Consider the following 20882-nt stretch of genomic DNA (forward strand, 5'->3'; position numbering starts at 1 on the left):
CGCCATTTTTTATTTCAATTTTAAAAAATTGGAGAACACATTGCTTCTCTTCGGAATTCCATGGAACATGTTTCACAGTACGAGAATTGTTTGTTCCTCTTCGGTTTTTTTCACCGCGCGACGTGTTACTTTTTTCCTTGTTTTGCTTATTTCCTTTTGTCTTGGTTACTAAAACATTACAATTTAGTAAATAACCAATTGTATAGATTAAATTGTTATGATTACTTTTTCTACCCGTCTGCCTTTTATTTCCTTTGGACGAAGTGTTAGGTTCCGAACCACACTGAGAGAAAAAAAATGCATTAACGTTAATACTGTGTCGGTGTTTACATACTTAAAAGGAATTATTGTTAAGTAAAAAAACGTACCATAATTTGAGAGAAATTATGCTGTATTTAGAACACCTGTAGTATTATCGCGTTAATACATTTCGGAATTTGTTTAGAAATGTTGAATAGTATTAGAGAAGTATATAACCTATTTTCACTAAAGGTTAATTATGTTAAACCCTAATACAGTACAATCTGACGTCACACCTTTTGCATCCGTTTAATATGTTGTATATTAACCATAAGACGTTGAAGAAAACGTATTATCGACTTAAGATATACCGTCTATAATGGTAATAGGGCTCCATATCACGTAACTGTTTGTATATAACTTAATATATTTCGTTTTATGACAGGACATGCCACTTGCAATTAACCTATCTTTATTGAAGGATAACATGTATGACGGATATTGAATTTATAGCGTATCTACATTACTTTTCAATGAATTATCTACGAGCTAAGTTGAGCTATTGCAATTTGCAAATCCGAAACGAAAATCCCTAATTATGAAACGCAAAAGCACCAATGTTATTCCTTTCTTAATAGTGCATATATAATGTTCTGCGAATCCACCCATTTTTTGCTTATGTGGCATTCCCTAAAGTGCATATACCTGTATAAAGTTATATATGTATACAATCCTTTCCTGCACCAGTACGCGGGAGCGGGATGATACATCATTTTCAGTGGAATTGTCTTAATGAATGTACGAATTATATGGCGATGGCATAAACCAAGTGATGTGTGTACAATTTGTATTAACGTTAATACAATTTTAATTATGTACAGGACAAAATATATTTTATACTGCTGTGCTATCTGCTATCAGTTTAGTTGAAGGTGGTGTTTTTGCTTGTGCATGTGAATCGCTAAATATACAAGTAATTTTCGTATAATGGAATCCACGGATAACACTGACAAGTGCTACGAAGTGGAGAAGTTACTTTCCGAGTGGGGCTTTGAAAAGTACATAAACGCCTTTAAGGGTAAGTAGTAAATTTTATATTTTCACTGTGAGTAGATAGATCACAAAATGGTGGTTAATATATAATTATGGCATACAACTTGAAATTGATACTGTACAGTTTCAACTCCAGTTTAACTTGCGCCGTTGCTAAGTTGCTTGTTTGTAGGTAGTGGCATTGTTTGAATGCTGTACCATTTAATATGTTTGTACTTAATAGGTTAGATAATAGAATTTTAATCTTAAACTCAATAACACCCTGCAACAAAATTTTGGCACCGCCCGATGTTCCCATATTTTTTTTCGTTTTCTAGTGCCTCAAAAAAAACAAAAATCATTATACGACCCCTAAACAAAATTGCGATCTCTTATTGAGAGACATTTTTCTGTTTTTTTTTTGCTTTTTTTCAAAAATGAGGAATAAGAAGGGTTTAATATTCAAAATTATGCGAGTATACCTAGAGTAAGAATCCAGCAACAAGAAAAAATCAATAAACGCTAAAAAAAAGTACAATCAGAAAGTTTAATAAATATGTTTATTTTTGGAAAAAAAACAACCAAAAAACAGATGTATCCCCTAATAAGCGTTCGCAATTTTATTTGGGGGTCGTATAATGATTTTTGCCCTTTTTGGGCCCTAGAAAACGAAAAAATATAGGTACATTGGGCGGTGCTAACCCCAAAATTTTTTTGCAGAGTGTAATCAAACCAGTCTACTAACACACTACCTATTTGCATTGCATTGTTTATTTATAATGTGGTTACTACCCACTATATTGTGATGTTTTTTAAACAGATCAAGAAATAGATACCGTCACACTACGTCATATCGAAGACGCAGAGCTACGAGAACTAATACCATTAGCTGGGCCCAGGGTAATGTTCAAAGCGCAGTTGAAATTGTGGCGTAATAACATAACCCAATCCCAAATAAATACAGAACAAACCGAGGTTTGTATTTATATCGTAAATTTATACATTCACGTATTGACTCCTTAAGTTTTTACACATTACATACCTATATACCTACTCATTGTGTTACTGAAAGACATTGTCATTTATCCTTTTTGTTTTTCAGCCGGATCAACATTCTAGTCTAATAGAATTATCTAATGTAGTATTAAATGGTACAGGGAATAATTCTAATGACTACTATCAGCCAGAAAATTTACTTAATACCGCAGCGTTATCGGATTTACCCGAACCAAATGATCTATATTTGAGCGCAGTTTCTCAACCTCAACCTTCTACCACAGCTTACTTACTATCAGTAAGCTGTGCTTCTACTAGTTCTACTGCAATTCCCTGCTGCAATAATTCTCCGAGTGAAGCGGTCTTTTGTAAAGCGTTTGTAAGTACCTATAATTATTCATATATTATTAATTGCAAGTTTGATCCAGTTACTTATATAATATGCAGAGTAATTCATTAGAAACATTTTTTTGTACTACTTATTGTACGTCACTTTAAGGTTTTAGTTGTTTATAGTTTATAGCGTACTTTTTTTTAAAATAATTGACATTTTTTTGTACTTATATTGTACATAACTAAGGTGGCCTCTAGATTAGTTGTTTATAGTTTATAGTGTACGTTTCTTAAAAAAATTGACATTGTTTTTTGTACTTATATATCATTTAGTTTTTCCTATTCAAATTGTATATCTATGTATTTTTTCAAAATAAAACTTTTCATGCAACAGCTTTTTTTTCAGAAGAGAGTCCAAACATCAGGGGCGTGGCGTCCATGGATGCGAGTGATGCGTCGCATCCCTTTAAAAATTGGCGGTATTTGTTTATTTATTTTTTATTTGTAGGTAATTAATATTTTTTAACCCTACCAGAAGCATACATTATTTATTTACTAATTACTAGTACGCCTCTGTCAAATTTAAATTATTTTATTTCGAGCCGTGCGAGCGAAGTTGCTGACTGACTAGGTTTGGTGCGATGGTGTATGCCACATAAAGACAAACGTTCGAAGTCAGCATGAATCAATGACCTCACATGGATCACTCTGCTGCTGCTCAATGCTCGTTTAGACGTTTACGTGCACTGTGATGCGATTTCAGGACCGCATCTCGTTCTTGCAGTTTAAGCGTAATAAGCGCGTTGAGTTTGTTTTTATATGCGATCGCGATGGCTGCTCCTGCTCCAATGAAATGTGACTGTGTCATTGAAAAGCTGTTACGTTCGTCATTTAATACTTGTTCGTTTACACAAAAATTACAAATAATTGAAAATGGACAACCGCGACCCACTTTAAATATAAACACGAAACTGAAATCGTGCGTTCGACATTTTAATGAAAACGTATATAAAAATGAACATTGGCTTTGTGGGTGTAAGGAACTAAATAAGCTTTTTTGCTGGTCTTGTTTATTGTTCTCTTCAGAGAAAAGTGTGTGGAATACATCGGGATATAATGATTTAAACAATATATATCGTTCCGGTAAGAGGCATACTAATTCGGAGAATCATATTTCCTGTGAAAAAAAGTTGTTATTGTTTGGAAAAAGTCAAAGAATTGAATTTGCTTTAAGTACTCAGTACAAACTAAGTATAGAAAAACATAATTAAATTGTTAAACAAAACAGACACATTGTGGGATCTCTTGTCAGGGTGACATGTCTGCTAGGTAAACTTGGCCTTCCATTTAGAAGTCATGATGAAAGCGACTCATCAAAAAATAAGGGAAATTTCGTAGAATTTATTAATGAAATGGCAAGAAATGATAACACGCTTAAAACGCATTTAGATAATTCTACTGTTTTTCGCGGTCTTTCCCCAGACATTCAGAATGATTTAATCCAATCAGTTGCCGAAGTAATGATCGAAAAAATTAAAACAGAGATCTCGAAAACTGATTTTGTAGCCCTAATTTTAGATGAAGCTTCTGATATCACTATGAAATCACAATTGTCAGCTACTTTCCGATATGTAACTGAGGATGGAAATGTTCAAGAAAGGTTTGTGCACTATACAGATGTCAGCTCTGATAGAAAAGCAGATTCTCTTTTGCAACACACTTTGCAAATTTTGAAGGACTTTGGTTGTGCTGACAAATTAGTGGCACAAACTTATGACGGTGCGGCTGTAATGGCAGGCGAACATAGTGGATTGCAGACGAGACTTCGAGAACATTGTAAAACCGCAACATTTATTCATTGTTATGCCCATAAACTGAACCTAGTTTTATCTCAGTCCGCTAGTTTCATTAAACCAGTTAAAATTTTCTTTACAAATCTTTTAAGTTTTTCCGTTTTTTTTGCCAAGTCGTCCAAACGAACACGCGCACTGGCTACTCATGTAAGAAAGAGAATTCCAACTGTCGCTCCTACAAGGTGGAACTTTCAAAGCCGAATAGTACAAACGGCGAAGGAACATAAGGAAGATTTGGAAGGACTTTTTCAAGCAATTGTGGAAGATCAAAATCAAGAATGGGATCGCGAAACGACCATTTGTGCTAGAGGCTTTTTAACTTTATTGCGAGATTTTGATTTTAATTTTTTCTTGGACGTGTTTTCTGCAATATTCCCACACTCTGAGAGCCTGTTTAAAATTTTACAATCAAAAATTTCAGATATCGCTTACTGCAATAAAAAGATCGACGATTTTAAATCACATATCCAGCGAATGAGAGAAGAGTTTAGTGATATTTGGGAGCGTATGGAGAGATTTACGTCGGACTATCGGCCACCAAACAAGAGAATGCGTTTGGATTCAATTCCCGAAGAAGATAAGAAAAGCACATACGCACGTTTGTTTTATGAAATTTTAGACGTTATTATTTTGAACATTACTCAACGGTTTAGCGAAATTTCTAAGTTGAAATTTTTACGTCTTCTGGATTCCACACTATTTGATTCATTTGTAAAGAACTTCCCTGACGAACTTTTTTCTTCTTTATTAACCACGTACGGAAAATTCTTTGACGCAGATCGTTTAAAAAGTGAACTTTCAGTGATTTATAGAGATCCCGATATGAAAAAGAGCAGTGTGTTTGAGCTACATCAATACATTACGTCTTTTGGATTATCTTCTGTCTTCCCAGAGTCATCTAAATTGTGCAAATTAATTTTAACTATTCCTGCCACAAGCAGTTCCGCAGAGAGATCGTTTTCTTGTTTAAAAAGAATAAAGACTTATCTGCGAAATTCTCAAAACCAACAAAGACTCTCCGTTTTAGCATTAATGAGCATTGAGGGTGCACTGTTAGAAGATATGAGATCGGTACCAACATTTGAAGAAACAGTTATAGACGTTTTCGCTAAACAAAACAAAAATCGACGAATTGATCTTCATTTTAAAAATTAGTACATACTTACCTTGTTTTATTGTTATACTTTGTTTCACTGGTGCTGAACCTGACGTCATAAATGTGATTCTCTCTTCATTACATTTAAATCGATTGAGACAAAAAAATTACGTCATTAACGTAAGTCGTGACAAACAAAACAAATTATTGATCTGTCAATAATATCAATCCGTCAAACGATTTTCGTTAAGGACAGATTTCCAGTGTGCCTTTTGATTAGGTAGTTTGTGTCAAAAGTGAAGTTGATGATATTCATCAAAGTTGAAAACGCTTAGGCAAGTCCACAGTGCAGCAAATCCGTTAACAGACAAGTATTTTAAAAATTTTACATAATGGTTCGATTCGCTCATATCATGAATTTAGGTCATTACCGGGGTAAATAGGTAAATATGACGAACCGATACACAGAAGGTGAGCAAAGTTTGATTTTGAAGTTGATTCAGTACTTCCAAAGGGCAAACGAAGCAGGCAAAACTTTATTACCCGTAAACGCAGTATATGATGTAAGTGTTTCCTATGCGTTTGCTATAATTATATGCTTACTTAATCACAGAGGGTTTGTGCTGGTCTGGGTGTATCGTTGTCGACTGTAAAAAGAATTAGTACAAGAGGTGTTAAAAAGATGACGATTACAAATCGCAAAAAAGTGTGGCCATTAGTTTATCTCACGGACCTCCGCTGCATGAAATACATGAACATGTAATAAGGACACGGATTTATGCAATGTATGCCACAGGTAAATAACATTCTTTATGTTCTAAGGGAAGATTTGCTTCAAATGAAGAGGTTCGCTAGAACACTTATTGAATTGATTTTATAGGTGAGAATGTTACACTCCGTTCTTTACACAGTAATCTTCAACGACTTGATGGCGTAGAAATATCTGCTACCTCTTTGTCCCGCAGTTTGAAGAAACTGAAATTCACGTGGCGGAGATGCACCGTTTCTAATAGATTATTTTTAATGGAACAGCCCTATGTAGCTCAAAGAAGACTACAATTTTTGAGGGACTTTAAACACAACGAAACTTCACTCTTTCCATTACGACCTGTGGTTTTAGACGAAACCTGGATATACAGTAAAGGGTCTTTTAGAAGAAGCTGGCAAGATGGTACTCTCAAAACAGTTAGAAAAAAAAGTAGTGAAGGGGTCCGGTATATAATACTCCATGCAGGATCAGAAGATGGATTTGTACCACACGCAAGTCTAATTTTTAAATCTGGTAGCAAGTCCGGAGACTATCATGACTCCATGAATTGCCTTAACTTTGAGAAGTGGTTTGAACAACAATTGCTCCCGAACTTGGAGGAACCTTCTCTTATAATTATGGACAACGCTTCTTACCATTCAGGATTGGTAGAAAAAAGTCCAAATCAATGCTGGACAAAAATGTCACTTATAGAGTGGCTAACATCACGAGACATTACATTTGCACCAACAATGATGAAAGATCAGATCTGGGAAGTAGTGAAAAATCATATACCACCAAAACTATTTAGGTAGGCACCGCTGATAATTAAATGTTTGGTTGCAGTTAGGTAGACCTTTGGATAGGAAGCAGATTGTTATGGTTTTTTTTCACTCCACGTTGATTTTTACAGATTGGACGAACTGGCATTACAACATGGTCATCGTGTTTTGAGACTTCCTCCATATCACTGCGAGTATAATCCAATCGAAATGGTATGGTCAGAATGCAAACGGCATTACGATGCAAGGATCGGTTCAATTCAGCCTGTCACACACAGTGCCGTTTTGTCTTTATGGAATGAGGCACTGCACAAAGTAACCTCTTTATATGCTGTTTTGTGAAACAGTACTTAATAACTTTAATGTTTAGGTTACACCGGAAAAATGGAAAAGATATTTTGATCATACAAGAGGCATTATAAACCAGGCCTGGGAACGGGAACAACAAATTGATACATCAGACATCTTACCGGTGATTATCAACTTGGACGAATCTGATAGTGACGAAGATTATTATGATGATTACATTCATGAGGCAGAAGAGAATGAGCGTGTTTAAGAATATTATTTTTGGGCCGTTTATACATATATACCTACTTGTGATGTAGTGTCGTTTTTTCTTTTGTACCTACATACGATTTGAATATGAACATTTGAGAGTTTTTTCAGGAATAAATATCTTCACTACCTGTTTTCTCTCACAATTGCGTTTTTTATTTAATAAATCGGATCAGAAGATATTCAAGATCCTTATGCGAATATCTCGAGTGGTGCAAAAGAACAGAAACTGTATGTATGCGTTGTTATTTCAATGAGCCTGTGGTATAATGCCTACGCTTTATCTCAAATTTGTAAGATATATAAATGCGAAAGGCTTACCGATAAACCATGGCAAAAAAAAAAATGGCTAGTTAAGGGTCATTAAAATTCGCGCACCTTAACGCGTATCCTTCACATTGGTAGCATACTTAATTTCACATCAACATTAGGTAAACAAAATATTTATTTACGAACTGCCTAAACAAACTTTAAGTTACAAATGTTCCTATGCGTTTTCTGTAACCATCATACACTTCATCTCAAAGAGTTTCTGATGCTCTGGCAGTATCCATTTCGACTGTCGTCGGTGCAAAGAATCGGTTACATGAGGTGATTACAAACGGTGGAAAAAGTTTAATCTCGAGTTTAATTCATACCAACGGAGTTCCTCTACATAAAATACATGACTATTTAGCCATTATAAAACCTGGGGACAGGAAAAAACCTATCAGGACCAGATGCCTTACAAGTGATTGTCAACTTGGACGGTCTGATAATAATGAACGATAGTGACACCTTAATAAATAAGTTGAAACGTCAATGTGACAATATGTAAACCAACTACTAATTTACGACCTGCCTTAATTTTGCTATGACGTCAGATAGTGTGACGAAAGGTTCAGCACCCTTGAAACAAAGTATACTGCTTTTTCGTATTAAATTTAATTTAAAAAAATTGTACGTTTGTTTATCAATTCTGGAGCTTATAATGCTTTAAAATGCGATTTTCAAGGGCAAATTTTGCAAAAAACCCCCCTTTGATTTGGCGGTTGTCCACCCCCCCCCCCCCCCCCCCCCCCCCCCCCCCCCCCCGTCACATCCCTCGCTCAATCACTCACGCTACGCCCCTGACAAACATGCTACTGCCCTATTAACAGCATGCTATCAAGTATTAATTATTAATACTTGATTACGTTAATAGAGCGTGTCGTAACTTTTAATGCTATAGGTGCTAAAATAGTCTGCGATTATACTAATATTTAAGATCTTTTGTATTAGTAACATGCAAGATCGTACATTAATTAATATACACTTTATTATCAAACAATAGACAGGCTCGTAAATTTAATGAAAACTATACTAAATTATCTGATAATTTGTAGTATAGTTATAAGAAATCGTCTCATATATGAGACCAAATACGCATTAATAATAATAGAATATCTACTTAATTTCGGGAAGAAATCAACTATGTCTTAAGACAAAATGTATTAACACTAAGAAAAGTGATGACGTCACGGTTTATATTCAATGACATCACGACTTTGTCTTAACTAATACGCAGTCGTATTAGCTAATATAATTCCGCAATTTGATTTAGACGTAGAATTCGTATTAAATTAGCTTGTCCCAAAAAAGTACGATAATTAATACGTTACGTTTCGGATTTAGAAGCGAAACTACTAACTTTTTTCTCAGTGCAGTCTGAATAATAGGTTCGTTTTCCAGTGCTGTATTTCTATCTACGTCAGGTAACTCAGCTTCGTCTTCTTCATTTTCACTATCTTCCTCTGGTACAGGTAAATCTAAAAACAATTTCTTGCTACTTGAAGGTTTAGTCACTAGTAGATATTTGCGTTCAGATTTGCTTTACATAAATGGTTACGATTGTTGATACTATTCCAACAATTTAAAATTTTATTTGAATCTGCGTTATTACGTAGTAGTAGGCGAGCTAGCTCGACATCCACTGAACGAGAATGATAATGATTTTTAACCGATAGAGTTCCAATTTTGCCCTATCCGAGTATGCTAAAATGGACCGTCTGCCGCCTCAGGTCACATTACTTAAAGCGCTGCGGGTACTTCTTGCGGTACCATTTCTAAAAGGTTGTTTTTCGAGAAAATAAGTGATACACCTAATGAAAACGTTGATAATAGCTCTTCTACAAGAGTTAAATGAAAAATCACTAAATCTGTTTTTCGCTCATATCTAGTAAACTGTGGATTTTTTTAAAAAAACAAAAGCATATCTTGAATAAGATCTTGTAACAGTTTAAAATAGTATTAACCTTTGTAGTCATATTTCTATTTCCATTACCCTGTATTACATGTTCGCGCATCGTTGAGTGCAACCAATATGTCAATTCTCTAGTTACTTTTATATTTTTGTGTTGCCTGCCCGTTTGAGTTTCTCGATCTACCGATCAATGACGTCAGTTGACTGTAATTCGATACCTTGCTGTCATTGGTTTTAAATTCGTTTCCTTTATCGATAAGCATTAGATATTACCATTTATGGTATTGACATATCCATCGGCTCTCGTGGTTGGTTGGAATTATTCGTCGTCGGTTGCATCGTGACCGGAAACAAGAAAGTTAGCGTCTTTTTTTTCTCGCCACCTGCTTTTAGAAAGACGGTCGATTTGTGATCACGAGTTGGGGGTGCTTGTTATATCTTCCAGTGGTTGATTTTGGATCGAACACCCTTGCGAAAGCATCTTTTAACAAAGTCAACCCAAATTAATGTTTGCACCAAGCAGTTTCGTTTTAATGCTTGGGGACAAACTTCCGTAAGGAATTTTTTTTTGTACTGGAGGAATTTCAAGCCACCTTAATCGTAAGTTATACTCCGTGTGATCGAATCCACTTTACCTTCTTTCTATTTCTAGGGGGAATCCATCGTATTTATGGTATAAGAAGGCTACCTTACTTTAACGAAGTTCTTTTTTTTTGTGTACTCTCTGCTTTAAGAGGTTAGCGCATTATATTTGGTTAACCGTGGCCATAATTACATTATATTTTAGAGTCCTTGTAAGGAGTTGAAGTCCAACGATTCCGTAGCTTCTACTTACTCTCTAAGCGAAACACATCTACGTTAAACGACAACATGCAGGAGTTCCGTGTACTGTAAAATCTGCCATTGAAACGTTACTATCTCTAAGGCGCAGCCAAACAGATACTGCGGACACCAACCCTTTTGACACCTGTTGCGGTACTTAGAAAACCGTTAGCCGTTTACACGTACACCAGGAATCTTAGGAACCAGAGACCTACCTATCGTAGTGGTGATATCTTATTATTGTTTAAACTATTGCCTTTGTGTATTTGCATTTCATTTAACCCATACTTATGTGGTAAATGTTAACTGGCCGAATACTAGAGCCACCCAATATTACTCTTAATTAGTACGCTTGAAATTGAAAGGGAATAATTTGCTTTAATTAACTGCATTTACTCATGTGAAGTAAATCACCTGTGAAGTACAGAGCTCTATACTATGATTTAAACTTCGATACGCTACAAGCTACCAATCAAGGTATTCAATCCACTGTCAATTTAACCCATTAAACTCAATCACTGTGCAACGGTAGTGGGTGTTCTATACCTACTTTCAGGATTTTTGGTGTGAACTAGTTTCAGCTACTAAATTTATGTAATATTTCATTGGGGGAATTTTATGTAAACCTTGGAATTTGGGGATAATTATTTCAACACTTATACTTGGGGTTGTTTAGTTTTTTTTTTACATAACGTGTTTATTATACTTTATTGATTTTTGATTCCCATTTGGGGAACATAACTTTTGTGTTGGTGTTACGTATGCAGGTGCAATTGCTCTCCGCTGTTTGCTATTTGGTCAACAGAGCTAGCTGGCCGGTCAGCGGCGTGTGTTTTATTTATGAAGCACATGGTACTTTTGTAGTGCCTTGCATTTTGCTGCTTGCGCGTTATGATCTTAAAACTACAACTCTTTCCTCATTTAATGGAATCTCTATGTCTTACGGTTTCCGAGATCCTAATGGTTAAAATGGGGAAAAAAAACACTATATATATAATACACACATACAGACACACATACATATTTCCTTTTTGTTCTTGGTTTTGCGAACTTATACTTTAAACAACTACCTATATACAATTATATAGTCGGACTGACGCCTCACACTTGCTTGGAATGTAGCATGGTCTATTACAAATGCAAAAAATAAATAAATGAGCAAGGGAGTGGGACTAAGTTTTTATGGAGGACGAAAAGGGGTCAGAGACTAAAGTTCAATGGAAAAGTGAAAAAATCTACAACTTTTTTTCCAGTTACTTTCTCAAAATAACCTAGGAAATTGCTGAAAACCACAATTTTTGTTTTTATTTATCATTTCCGCAAAAATAATTTTATTTCGAGACTGCTGTAATCAATTTGTCAAAATACTGACTACACCGAATAGTGATCTTGGTGAAAAGAAAGAGTTGCTTATTCTCCACAGAACCTACCCATCAATATTTGTTTTATCAAATTTAACATCCCCTTCCGATAATTTATTTGAATTTGTAGCATCTGCCACAAAAATTGTTAAATCAGTTTTTGACAAAACACCAGAAAAAAGATCTTTATCAAAGGTTTTAAGCCGCAAAGTTACAAAAAAACTACAACATAATTTAATCGTGAATAATGAGGAGTGGGCCGAACAGGTTGAATTCTTAATAAAGAAATTAATTAAATGTAAGTAGTTTAAAGAATATAAGTGGTTAACTGCAAAAGAACAAGAAAAAATGTGAAATTAAATATACTTCCAAATTTGTAATCTACATCATCATTTTGTAAATTAAGTATGCATTAAATCCTGTATGTATTGTTGTGTTAAAGTGTAAAAAACGTCAAATGAACGATCAAACGTCAAATGGACCTTCTTTAGGTTGAGATAATGTCAAAGATGGAAGTTGTTAAAATACTGGAAGACCGCAACGTGTCTGTGAACTTTCTATGGGTACCTGCGCATATTGGAATTAAGGGAAACGAGGAGGCAGATAAAGCGGCAAAGATGGCATCAGCATCGAACGAAATTGATGTATCAGAGGTTAAGGCAGTCGAACAAAAAGGAATGATAGCACGATGTATGCAAGAACTATGGCAAAGACAATGGGATGACTGTAATACCTACCTTAGGCGATGTAAACAAAGCGTCACGTCTGCTGTCTCTCCAGCATTAAAATTGCCTCGTCAGGAAAGTATTTGTCTCCATAGACTAAGAATAGGACATACCGCTTTAACACATTCTTACCTTCTAAAAAGAGAAAATCCACTTGTGTGTGAATTTTGTGGTAATTTAACATCTGTGCAGCATATAATAGGTGAGTGTCCGGCACAAGTAATACAGCGACAAATGTGCGAACTTCAACCAAGAACGGAGAAGTGCCTGACGGATCCAGATGGAATGAGGAACACTGTGAAGTACCTGAAAGTCTCTGCGTATTTTAGTAAAATATAGATAAGATATAGAAGGTGGTACGCACCCGCTTATATCTTACATGGAAAAACGATTCTAGCCTGAAAACGTTTAAATAGAAACAAGAACCAGTAAAAAGGGCAATGACCTGAGAAGTTGATGCCCTCTAAACAAAAAAAAAAGAGAAGGGTATGTGTAAATGTTTTAATTTAGTTTAAATCTGGAGATTTTTTTACAAATAAACACCGTATTGGTTTATTTAATCAGAATTTGTTATATTAGTTGCTTAATTTTTTTTGTTTAAATTTTATTATTTGTGTAAGTTTGTTTATTTAAATTGTAAGATGTAAAAACTGCGTTGTTTAAAATTAAGGAACATCCGGCCGACTGCTTTTAAGTGCTATACAGATACAATATTAAGGTATTTTATAAAGTTTAATGTGGTATGTCCGTTAATGGAATAAGTTACGTCGGTGTGAAATAGCAGGTTGTAGTGCTTAACGAAACCTTGTTAGAAGGTTCTTTTGTTTAACAAAGTTTCCCGTTTTGAACAGCTACCGCAGTCAAAATTAGTAACAGTATTAATTAAGTCAGTTTTCTGAAGCTTTCAGAGAGTGTTTTTGTATCAGTACTAAATGCGTAAGAACACGGCCGGATGAAGGGATTATTTGTTTGTTAAACTGTATGTAGTGTTAAGACGTACTTTGTTTGTGTCGACCACTTGCGCGTGGGGTGAATGTAGTGGACTTGTGCTCCTCTTTATTTCAGGCATTGATTATTTATTACATTGGAGCTTCGAAATAAAGTCTTTTGTCCTTGTCAATCAATAATTAATTTTTTTCACTACTAGCGTCTGATGACATGATTATTAACCCTCGAGATGTAATCTTAGTGCTCAGGCAATAATACTGTACTTCTCTACCTTGATATACAGGGTGACAATTTGAAAACTTACCACCCCCCATATCTTAGTAAATAAACGAGATATTTAAAAAAATCAAAATACGTGTCGGTAATTCGGAGGGGGAATCACAATGACATAGTTGGCGACGCACCCCCTCACACCCCCTGCGCCCTAGCCACCCCAACTTTTAAATCTTAAATAGTGACCCCCCATGTGTGATACGTCGTTGGAAAGCTCTGAAAAAATGCTTTCCAACCATACCAATAGCATTACATTTAGGTTAGTAATTATCGTGCAAATCAAAAAATAAACTAATATGATACATTTGAAATCTGTCGTATTTAAAACGCAACCGGCGAACATAGACGAACTAAGACGGAGAATAATTCAAGAATGTCGAAATATTGCAAAACCAACATTTGAAAAGGTTCGACAAGAGTTTGAGAATAGATTATAACTGGCGATCAAAAATGAGTTGCTGTCGAGTCGGCTTTGGAAGTTCAAGTTAAATACGATTTTCCATGTTTATTTTTTGATTTGCACGATAATTACTAACCTAAATGTAATGCTATTTGGTATGGTTGGAAAGCATTTTTCAGAGCTTTCCAACGACGTATCACACATGGGGGGTCACTATTTAAGATTTAAAAGTTGGGGTGGCTGGGGCGCAGGGGGTGTGTCTCCAACTATGTCATTGTGATTCCCCCTCCGAATTACCGAAACGGATTTTGATTTTTTTAAATATCTCGCATATTTACTAAGATATGGGGGGTGGTAAGTTTTCAAATTGTCACCCTGTATAATGTACTATTTTTTGTCACTACTAGATATGATTATTGACCTTTTTTCCACTTGTAAAGTAGGTTTTCTCGGCAATTGTTCCAAGTGGTTAATAATGTGGACATTATTAACCAGTAGTCAATAATGAGAACTGTCACGCTGTCACTTTTAGAAATCACAACCCGAAATTTCGCTCAATAAACATTTGAAACAAACACTTTCCTTCTTTTTCAGGTTCAACCAGAGCAACAGAAAAATATTACAGGGGAAGAAGTAACAGATGACATAAATCGAGAAGAAATGGGTGATAACATAATTGAAGAGGAGAATGTGCATCAGCCAGCAACACAAAAAGGTCGTTTAGGAACGAAAGTAAAACAATTTTCGTCAGTAGAAACGAATTACCGAAACTGTTGTGAGAGAACCTGAAATGGAAAATGAGTACGTTATTTTCGGGCGTAGCATTGCAGCGCAACTAATGAAGCTTTCACCATATTCCGCCATACAAGCACAGGATCGCATACAATCTGTACTTACACAATTTCAATTGCAGGATCTACAGAAATGCATCATACGTAAATACACCTTTGCAGTCTCCTTCAGAGGAGCAATTTTCTGTGAGCGAAATGTCGGGAACGTATTCGAACAAATAATTATTCAACATCAGATATTATACATCAAGCTTTCCATGATTTATAAACATACACATAGTATATATGTATATGTATATTTTTCTTGAATAAAAACATTAAAAATTATTGTTTGCAGTTTGTATATACTGACTTTGATATATTCCTTAAGTATTTCATACAGTGCACGACATACATCAGGTACAAACATTGAAATTGAAGATGTTGACCCACGAAATAGTTCTTTGTAATGTACGATAACTGTTTCCCGTGGCCAAATAGGATAACGGCTTCTTCCAATTCCGCTGCTAATTTGGCCACCCTCGCCCGCGCGTCCAGTTTGGATTTTATTGTAAGTAATGAACCTTGTTTGAAGGAGTTAAAAATGTCTTCGGACGAATGGCTGATAATTAAAGGTGTTAAATCCCACAATTTTAAAATTCTAACCAAGAAGTTAAAAGGTGAAAAGTGCGCCACGCTATCGAACGTCGTGGCGTATTTTAACATACTTTTAGACAAAGTGGAGAGTGACATTAGGAAACTAGATGAAAAAGAAGACCGAAACGAAGTAGACGAAAGCTTGTTGCTGGCCTATCAAGCAGCAAGAGATAAGATGATGAAGCACTATTCGAAGACAAACTGGGTGTATTGTGCCGCATTAGTTTTAGACCCACGTCATAAAGTGGACACTTTCGAGCTTTGGGCATGGGGACAGGAGTTAAAAAAGGGGGCTTTAGATAAATTTTCATATATCCACAAGTTATATAGAAACACTGAGTCACCATGTGCCTGTTCCTTCTTCTTCGTCGTCACAAGAAGCTACAAATATGGACGAACTAGACTTCGACCAACTTTATGAACAGGGGACATCATCAGCCGATGATAGAGAATTTATTAAATATTGCCAGACGCGAATCGAATCAGGACGCTCTTCAATGGTGGAAGGTTCACGAAACCATTTACCCATCATTAAGTAAAATGGCGAAAGACCTTCTGTGCATCCAGGCAATTTCCGTACCATCAGAAAGACTTCTCAAAAGCCTCTCTCATTATTAGGAAACACCGGAACCGGATTAACTCTGCCTCAGCAAGGAGCATTCTGTGTCTCAATTCATGGGTCCAGTGTGGATTTTTGTAATTTTGTATGTTTATTATTATTATCTTTTACGTTTTTTATCTGCAGAGTGTCTTAGTTTTCTGAAATAAATTTATATAAAATGCATGAAAGGATCAATGAAATGAAAGCGACAAATTTTTCGTCGACCGTTCGCATACTTGCCAATGTAAACTCCGTATTTATAACTAAATCAAGAGCATCTGCAGCTCTCGTCTCAACTCTTCGAAATGGTCGGGAAACAGTGACAAAGAAGTGGCATCAACAGGGTTTTGTTTTAAACTCATAAGCGGCGCGTTTAAATAAAACGACATCTCATCTTGAGGTTGCGTTATTGCGTAATCATTCTTTCTCTTTTTGTGAACTAGGTTGGTCACAAAACGTTTAGAGGCAGAAGTTTCGTTAGAACTTTCTGTTGTCGGCGGGGTCGACTCCTTGCCACCATGTACCGGGGGATAATTATTTACATATATTGATATAAAATGTGTGTGAATTAGTTAATTATTTAATTTTTAAATTAACTTACGATACTAATGACCTTTTTTCCCAATAAATCAATCTTCTAAATATAATTTGAGTTTCGTGATTTATAATTAAAATCTTTAGAAATAAATAACATGGCTACATCATAAGGAGTTAATGTGTTTCCTTGTTGTAGGTTAAACATTTTTATCTTCAAAAATAGGTTACATTGGCTCCTGGTATGTGTAGGTGACCCAAAGAAGGTAAGGTCGAGGGGTTGCAACTCATACGCCGTATGGGGAGGAATGCTAATCATAATTATTCCACGACTCTTGCAGAATTCATAAATGGACAACTGAATGTGACTGGAAGCTATGTATATATTATAAATCACTCAAGCTCTTCATTTAATTCGTGAAAGAAATTATTAATTTTTAATCTTATATATCTCTAACAATAACAGTTGTTTACAATCAGCCTTGTGATGTATCAGAAACGTCAAACATAACGTGCAGATCGTTGTGTTGCGTTTTCTTGCTGTTTTTCCCAATTTAATGTGGTAGGGTTCCTTTCTAAAACTTTGTCTGGAATCATTACCAGTTCAATGGGAAGTATGGCCATGATTATCCGCTGCATTTTAATAATCGAAAGTTGTACCGTCAACTTCATTCGATTCTATCGCTTTTACACTTTCCAGTATGAACATTGTTAATTTCTGGTAGCGATTCAGTATGGGCATTGTCATCTCATCACAGCTGCGCTAGTTGTACTTTATACTTATATATTCATAATTTATTGGAATTCAATTTTTTAGACTCGAAAAATATGTAGGTTTATGGCGAAAATGTCAAAAATGCGTATGAATGTAAGCACATCCCTCTATTTTAGTGACAACAGGCTTTCCGCGACTTCGTACATTCGCGGCATCTGATTTCTGCGTACGGGACTAAATTCGTTTTAGTTTTTGTTCGTAAAACTTAGAATAAAAATGTTGCGCCAACTTAAGTAGATACACTGTGTATTACGGTTCGTCAACGATAGATCAAGAGCTACTGTTATCAAAGGTTGTTGAGAACTACCCGTTCTCTTGTGGGTTCTTTATTTTTTCACGATATAAACTACTTTGATAGATGTCCAATTCACAACAGCTACTCCAACTTTTACTTATCTTCATAAATATCTCCATTTTTGTCTCCCAGAACACCCATTTCCGCTTTAACTGTAAATGCAGCCAGTTCAAATTTGTATTATTTAAATATGATTTGTATTTGTTTAAATTATTTATTTTAGTTATTAACCGCCAAATAACAAAATATACTACTTTTCAAATAAAATAGTACAACTTCACGAAGCTGTAACTCCTAACATATGTGTGCTAGAAAAAAATTTAACAAAAAATGTAGGAAATTTTGTCCTCTTTAACTTTGTATAGAACCAACATCTTTTGTCGTGAAAGCCACCGTTTGCGCTTTTATATAAGCATATTTTACTTGCAAGCGGTCGCCATTTTTTAAATCATAATTTAAGGGTGTATTCCACTTAAATTTTAATTCTATTTGACGTATGATGGGTTGCATAATATTTACTTGTAATGAAATGGTAACGAATAAACAAAGATTCAAGAATTTACCTGCCCAACCATTGTATAAAGTAAACAAGTAATTACGCTAATTTACCCAGGTCATTAGTCATTGTGACGAATATGCATATATAATTAAACATCGATTAGAAAACGCAAATCATTGTCACAACGGCTAATCCTCAATAAATTCACTTTTCCCAGTTTTTAATAAGACGTATACCTACCTATATTTTTTTTAACCCAGTAATTACTCCATGAATTGTATTGACCTTATCTGGAAAATAACGCATGTAAGCGAATAAGTACCTATAAATTAGATATCTTTAAAAAAATGTACATTTTTTTACTAATATTCTAGATGTGTTACAAAAAATCGTCTAATTCGGGAACAACACAAAATAAATGAGAACTAACGCTTTTTGCGCAAATTACATCTCTTTCCGAAGGATGCTACATGGGAATAATCTCAAATTTGTGTCACACTAAAATTTTAGGGGTGTTTCAAAATTTCGTCTAATTCGGGAACAACACAAAACAAATCATAACCAACGCTTTTTACGCAAATGACATCTCTTTCCGAAGGATGCTACATGGGAATAATCTCAAATTTGTATCACACTAAAATTTTAGGGGTGTTTCAAAATTTCGTCTAATTCGGGAACAACACAAAATAAATGAGAACTAACGCTTTTTACGCAAATTATATCTCTTTCCGAAGGATGCTACAGGGAAATAATCTCAAATTTGAATCACACTAAAATTTTAGGGGTGTTACAAAATTTCGTCTAATTCGGGAACAACACAAAATAAATGAGAACTAACTCTTTTTACGCAAATTATATCTCTTTCCGAAGGATGCTACATGGGAATAATCTCAAATTTGTATCACACCGAAATTTTAGGGGTGTTACAATATTTCGTCTAATTCGGGAACAACATAAAATAAATGAGAACTAACGCTTTTTACGCAAATTATATCTCTTTCCGAAGAATGCTACATGGGAATAATCTCAAATTTGTATCACACCGAAATTTTAGGGGTGTTACAAAATTTCGTCTAATTCGGGAACAACATAAAATAAATGAGAACTAACGCTTTTTACGCAAATTACATCTCTTTCCGAAGGATCCTACATGGTAATAATCTCAAAATTTTATCACACTAAAATTTTAGGAGTGTTACAAAAAACGCCAGAAAAGACGCAAACTTTTAATTCACCCAAAAATAAATCACATTTTTCGTGTGAATTCTATTACCCAGTATATTATGGAATTATAATACGTTCTAATGAATCCGGTTTCTATTTGTAAATTAGTCCCGATAAACGCAACAATGCCGCTAATGAAGTCAGGCCTGCTGTATGATGTGTTGCCTACTGTACATTTATAAATGGTGAATGACTTCACTAAACGCTGCAAGTTTTCGTAAAAAATTTCGAATGAATATTTCGTCTAAAATTTTTTGTAATTTATGTGAAAGGTTGGTCGATGGCTCTATGGTTTGCTGTTTTTTCTGAGTATGCTACAGGGAGATTTTTAAAATAATTTGTGTTGACGCCATTTTACCTATAAAAGTTCACTTTTTATTGGCAGTGCTCTAAAAAATTGTTTGTTCTTAAATATTAAAATTTTGTTCTGTAGCATACTTTATAAATGTATAATTTACACGAAAAAAATTAGCCCCGTCTTTCATCTCATGTTTTACAGAATTGAGACGAAATATAAATCGCACTATTTTCGCATAAATGTTGTACTACTGGATTACACCCTTAAACTCGCTGAAAATCACAAATATGTTGATCGGGCATGCGTATTTGTCTTAAGTGCGCAATTTGCCTGGAAACCACACACGTCAAATTTAAAAACCGTTTTGTATTCTTTATGTACACTTTGTAACGTGCAAGTTTACGTAGATTTAATTTCTGATTATACCTCGTAGTTTCACTAGTACTCGACGCGACTCTTTTAGACGCGTGCGCCTCAATTTGACTGTCGGCAAAAGTTGTTACTAGGACACTTCGGTTCACGTAGTCTTCTTGAGAGGTAGCGAATAAGAGTTCCTCGTTACCGCGTGGTGAAAATTTGTTTGCTAAGTTTATTCTCGGTCATCCACCGCATTTGCTTTCACCTGGGTAATTTATTGTACCGGATGGTAGCTGTAGAACTACTACAGGCTGTTATTTGTTATTTTGGAATACATTTGCCGATTATCGGGATCTTGAGGAAATTTCGCTTATCTTCTGGCTGCGCCCTTATATATAAAAGGGGTAAGTGTTCAGATAATTACTTTTTGTGGATACTTCGTAGGATTTCATTTTTCTAATGAATGCTCTGCTTTTATGTAGCT

At 35.1% G+C, this 20882-nt stretch overlaps 3 protein-coding genes across 4 annotated transcripts; all 3 read left to right on the plus strand.

The window, feature by feature from the left end:
* Positions 1-821: 821 nt before the first annotated feature.
* LOC116160190 lies at positions 822-15402 on the plus strand. 2 transcript variants are annotated; one of them, XM_031473328.1, is made up of 3 exons: positions 822-1318; positions 2093-2247; positions 14983-15402. In XM_031473328.1, the coding sequence occupies exons 1-3, from the start codon at positions 1228-1230 to the stop codon at positions 15175-15177; spliced, it is 441 nt and encodes a 146-aa protein (XP_031329188.1). In that variant the 5' UTR covers positions 822-1227; the 3' UTR covers positions 15178-15402. The 2 variants fall into 2 exon arrangements, 1 of the variants encoding a protein (XP_031329188.1); XR_004143158.1 differs by lacking the exons at positions 822-1318; positions 14983-15402 and adding an exon at positions 2375-2684 and having other exon boundaries at positions 1864-2247.
* Positions 3445-5470, plus strand: LOC116160188 (zinc finger MYM-type protein 1-like). Its single transcript, XM_031473326.1, has 2 exons — positions 3445-5209; positions 5257-5470. Exons 1-2 carry the CDS (start codon positions 4014-4016, stop codon positions 5264-5266), a joined length of 1206 nt encoding a protein of 401 aa, XP_031329186.1. The 5' UTR covers positions 3445-4013; the 3' UTR covers positions 5267-5470.
* On the plus strand, positions 6720-7700 carry LOC116160189. Its single transcript, XM_031473327.1, has 3 exons — positions 6720-7109; positions 7212-7395; positions 7451-7700. Exons 1-3 carry the CDS (start codon positions 6862-6864, stop codon positions 7637-7639), a joined length of 621 nt encoding a protein of 206 aa, XP_031329187.1. The 5' UTR covers positions 6720-6861; the 3' UTR covers positions 7640-7700.
* Positions 15403-20882: the final 5480 nt, after the last annotated feature.

The sequence above is a fragment of the Photinus pyralis genome, unplaced genomic scaffold (genome assembly GCF_008802855.1).
Source record: "Photinus pyralis isolate 1611_PpyrPB1 unplaced genomic scaffold, Ppyr1.3 Ppyr1.4_LG1, whole genome shotgun sequence".
NCBI classification, from domain to species: Eukaryota; Metazoa; Arthropoda; class Insecta; order Coleoptera; family Lampyridae; genus Photinus; species Photinus pyralis.

Excerpts from the sequence above, each read along its gene's own strand:
- LOC116160190 (XM_031473328.1), top strand. The coding sequence starts at position 1,228 with ATGGAATCCACGGATAACACTGACAAGTGCTACGAAGTGGAGAAGTTA. Across the intron at positions 1,319-2,092 it reads GTACATAAACGCCTTTAAGG|ATCAAGAAATAGATACCGTC; the intron begins GTAAGTAGTAAA and ends TTTTTTAAACAG. Across the intron at positions 2,248-14,982 it reads TAAATACAGAACAAACCGAG|GTTCAACCAGAGCAACAGAA; the intron begins GTTTGTATTTAT and ends CTTCTTTTTCAG.
- LOC116160188 (XM_031473326.1), top strand. The coding sequence starts at position 4,014 with ATGGCAAGAAATGATAACACGCTTAAAACGCATTTAGATAATTCTACT.
- LOC116160189 (XM_031473327.1), top strand. The coding sequence starts at position 6,862 with ATGAATTGCCTTAACTTTGAGAAGTGGTTTGAACAACAATTGCTCCCG. Across the intron at positions 7,110-7,211 it reads ATACCACCAAAACTATTTAG|ATTGGACGAACTGGCATTAC; the intron begins GTAGGCACCGCT and ends TGATTTTTACAG. Across the intron at positions 7,396-7,450 it reads GGAATGAGGCACTGCACAAA|GTTACACCGGAAAAATGGAA; the intron begins GTAACCTCTTTA and ends TTTAATGTTTAG.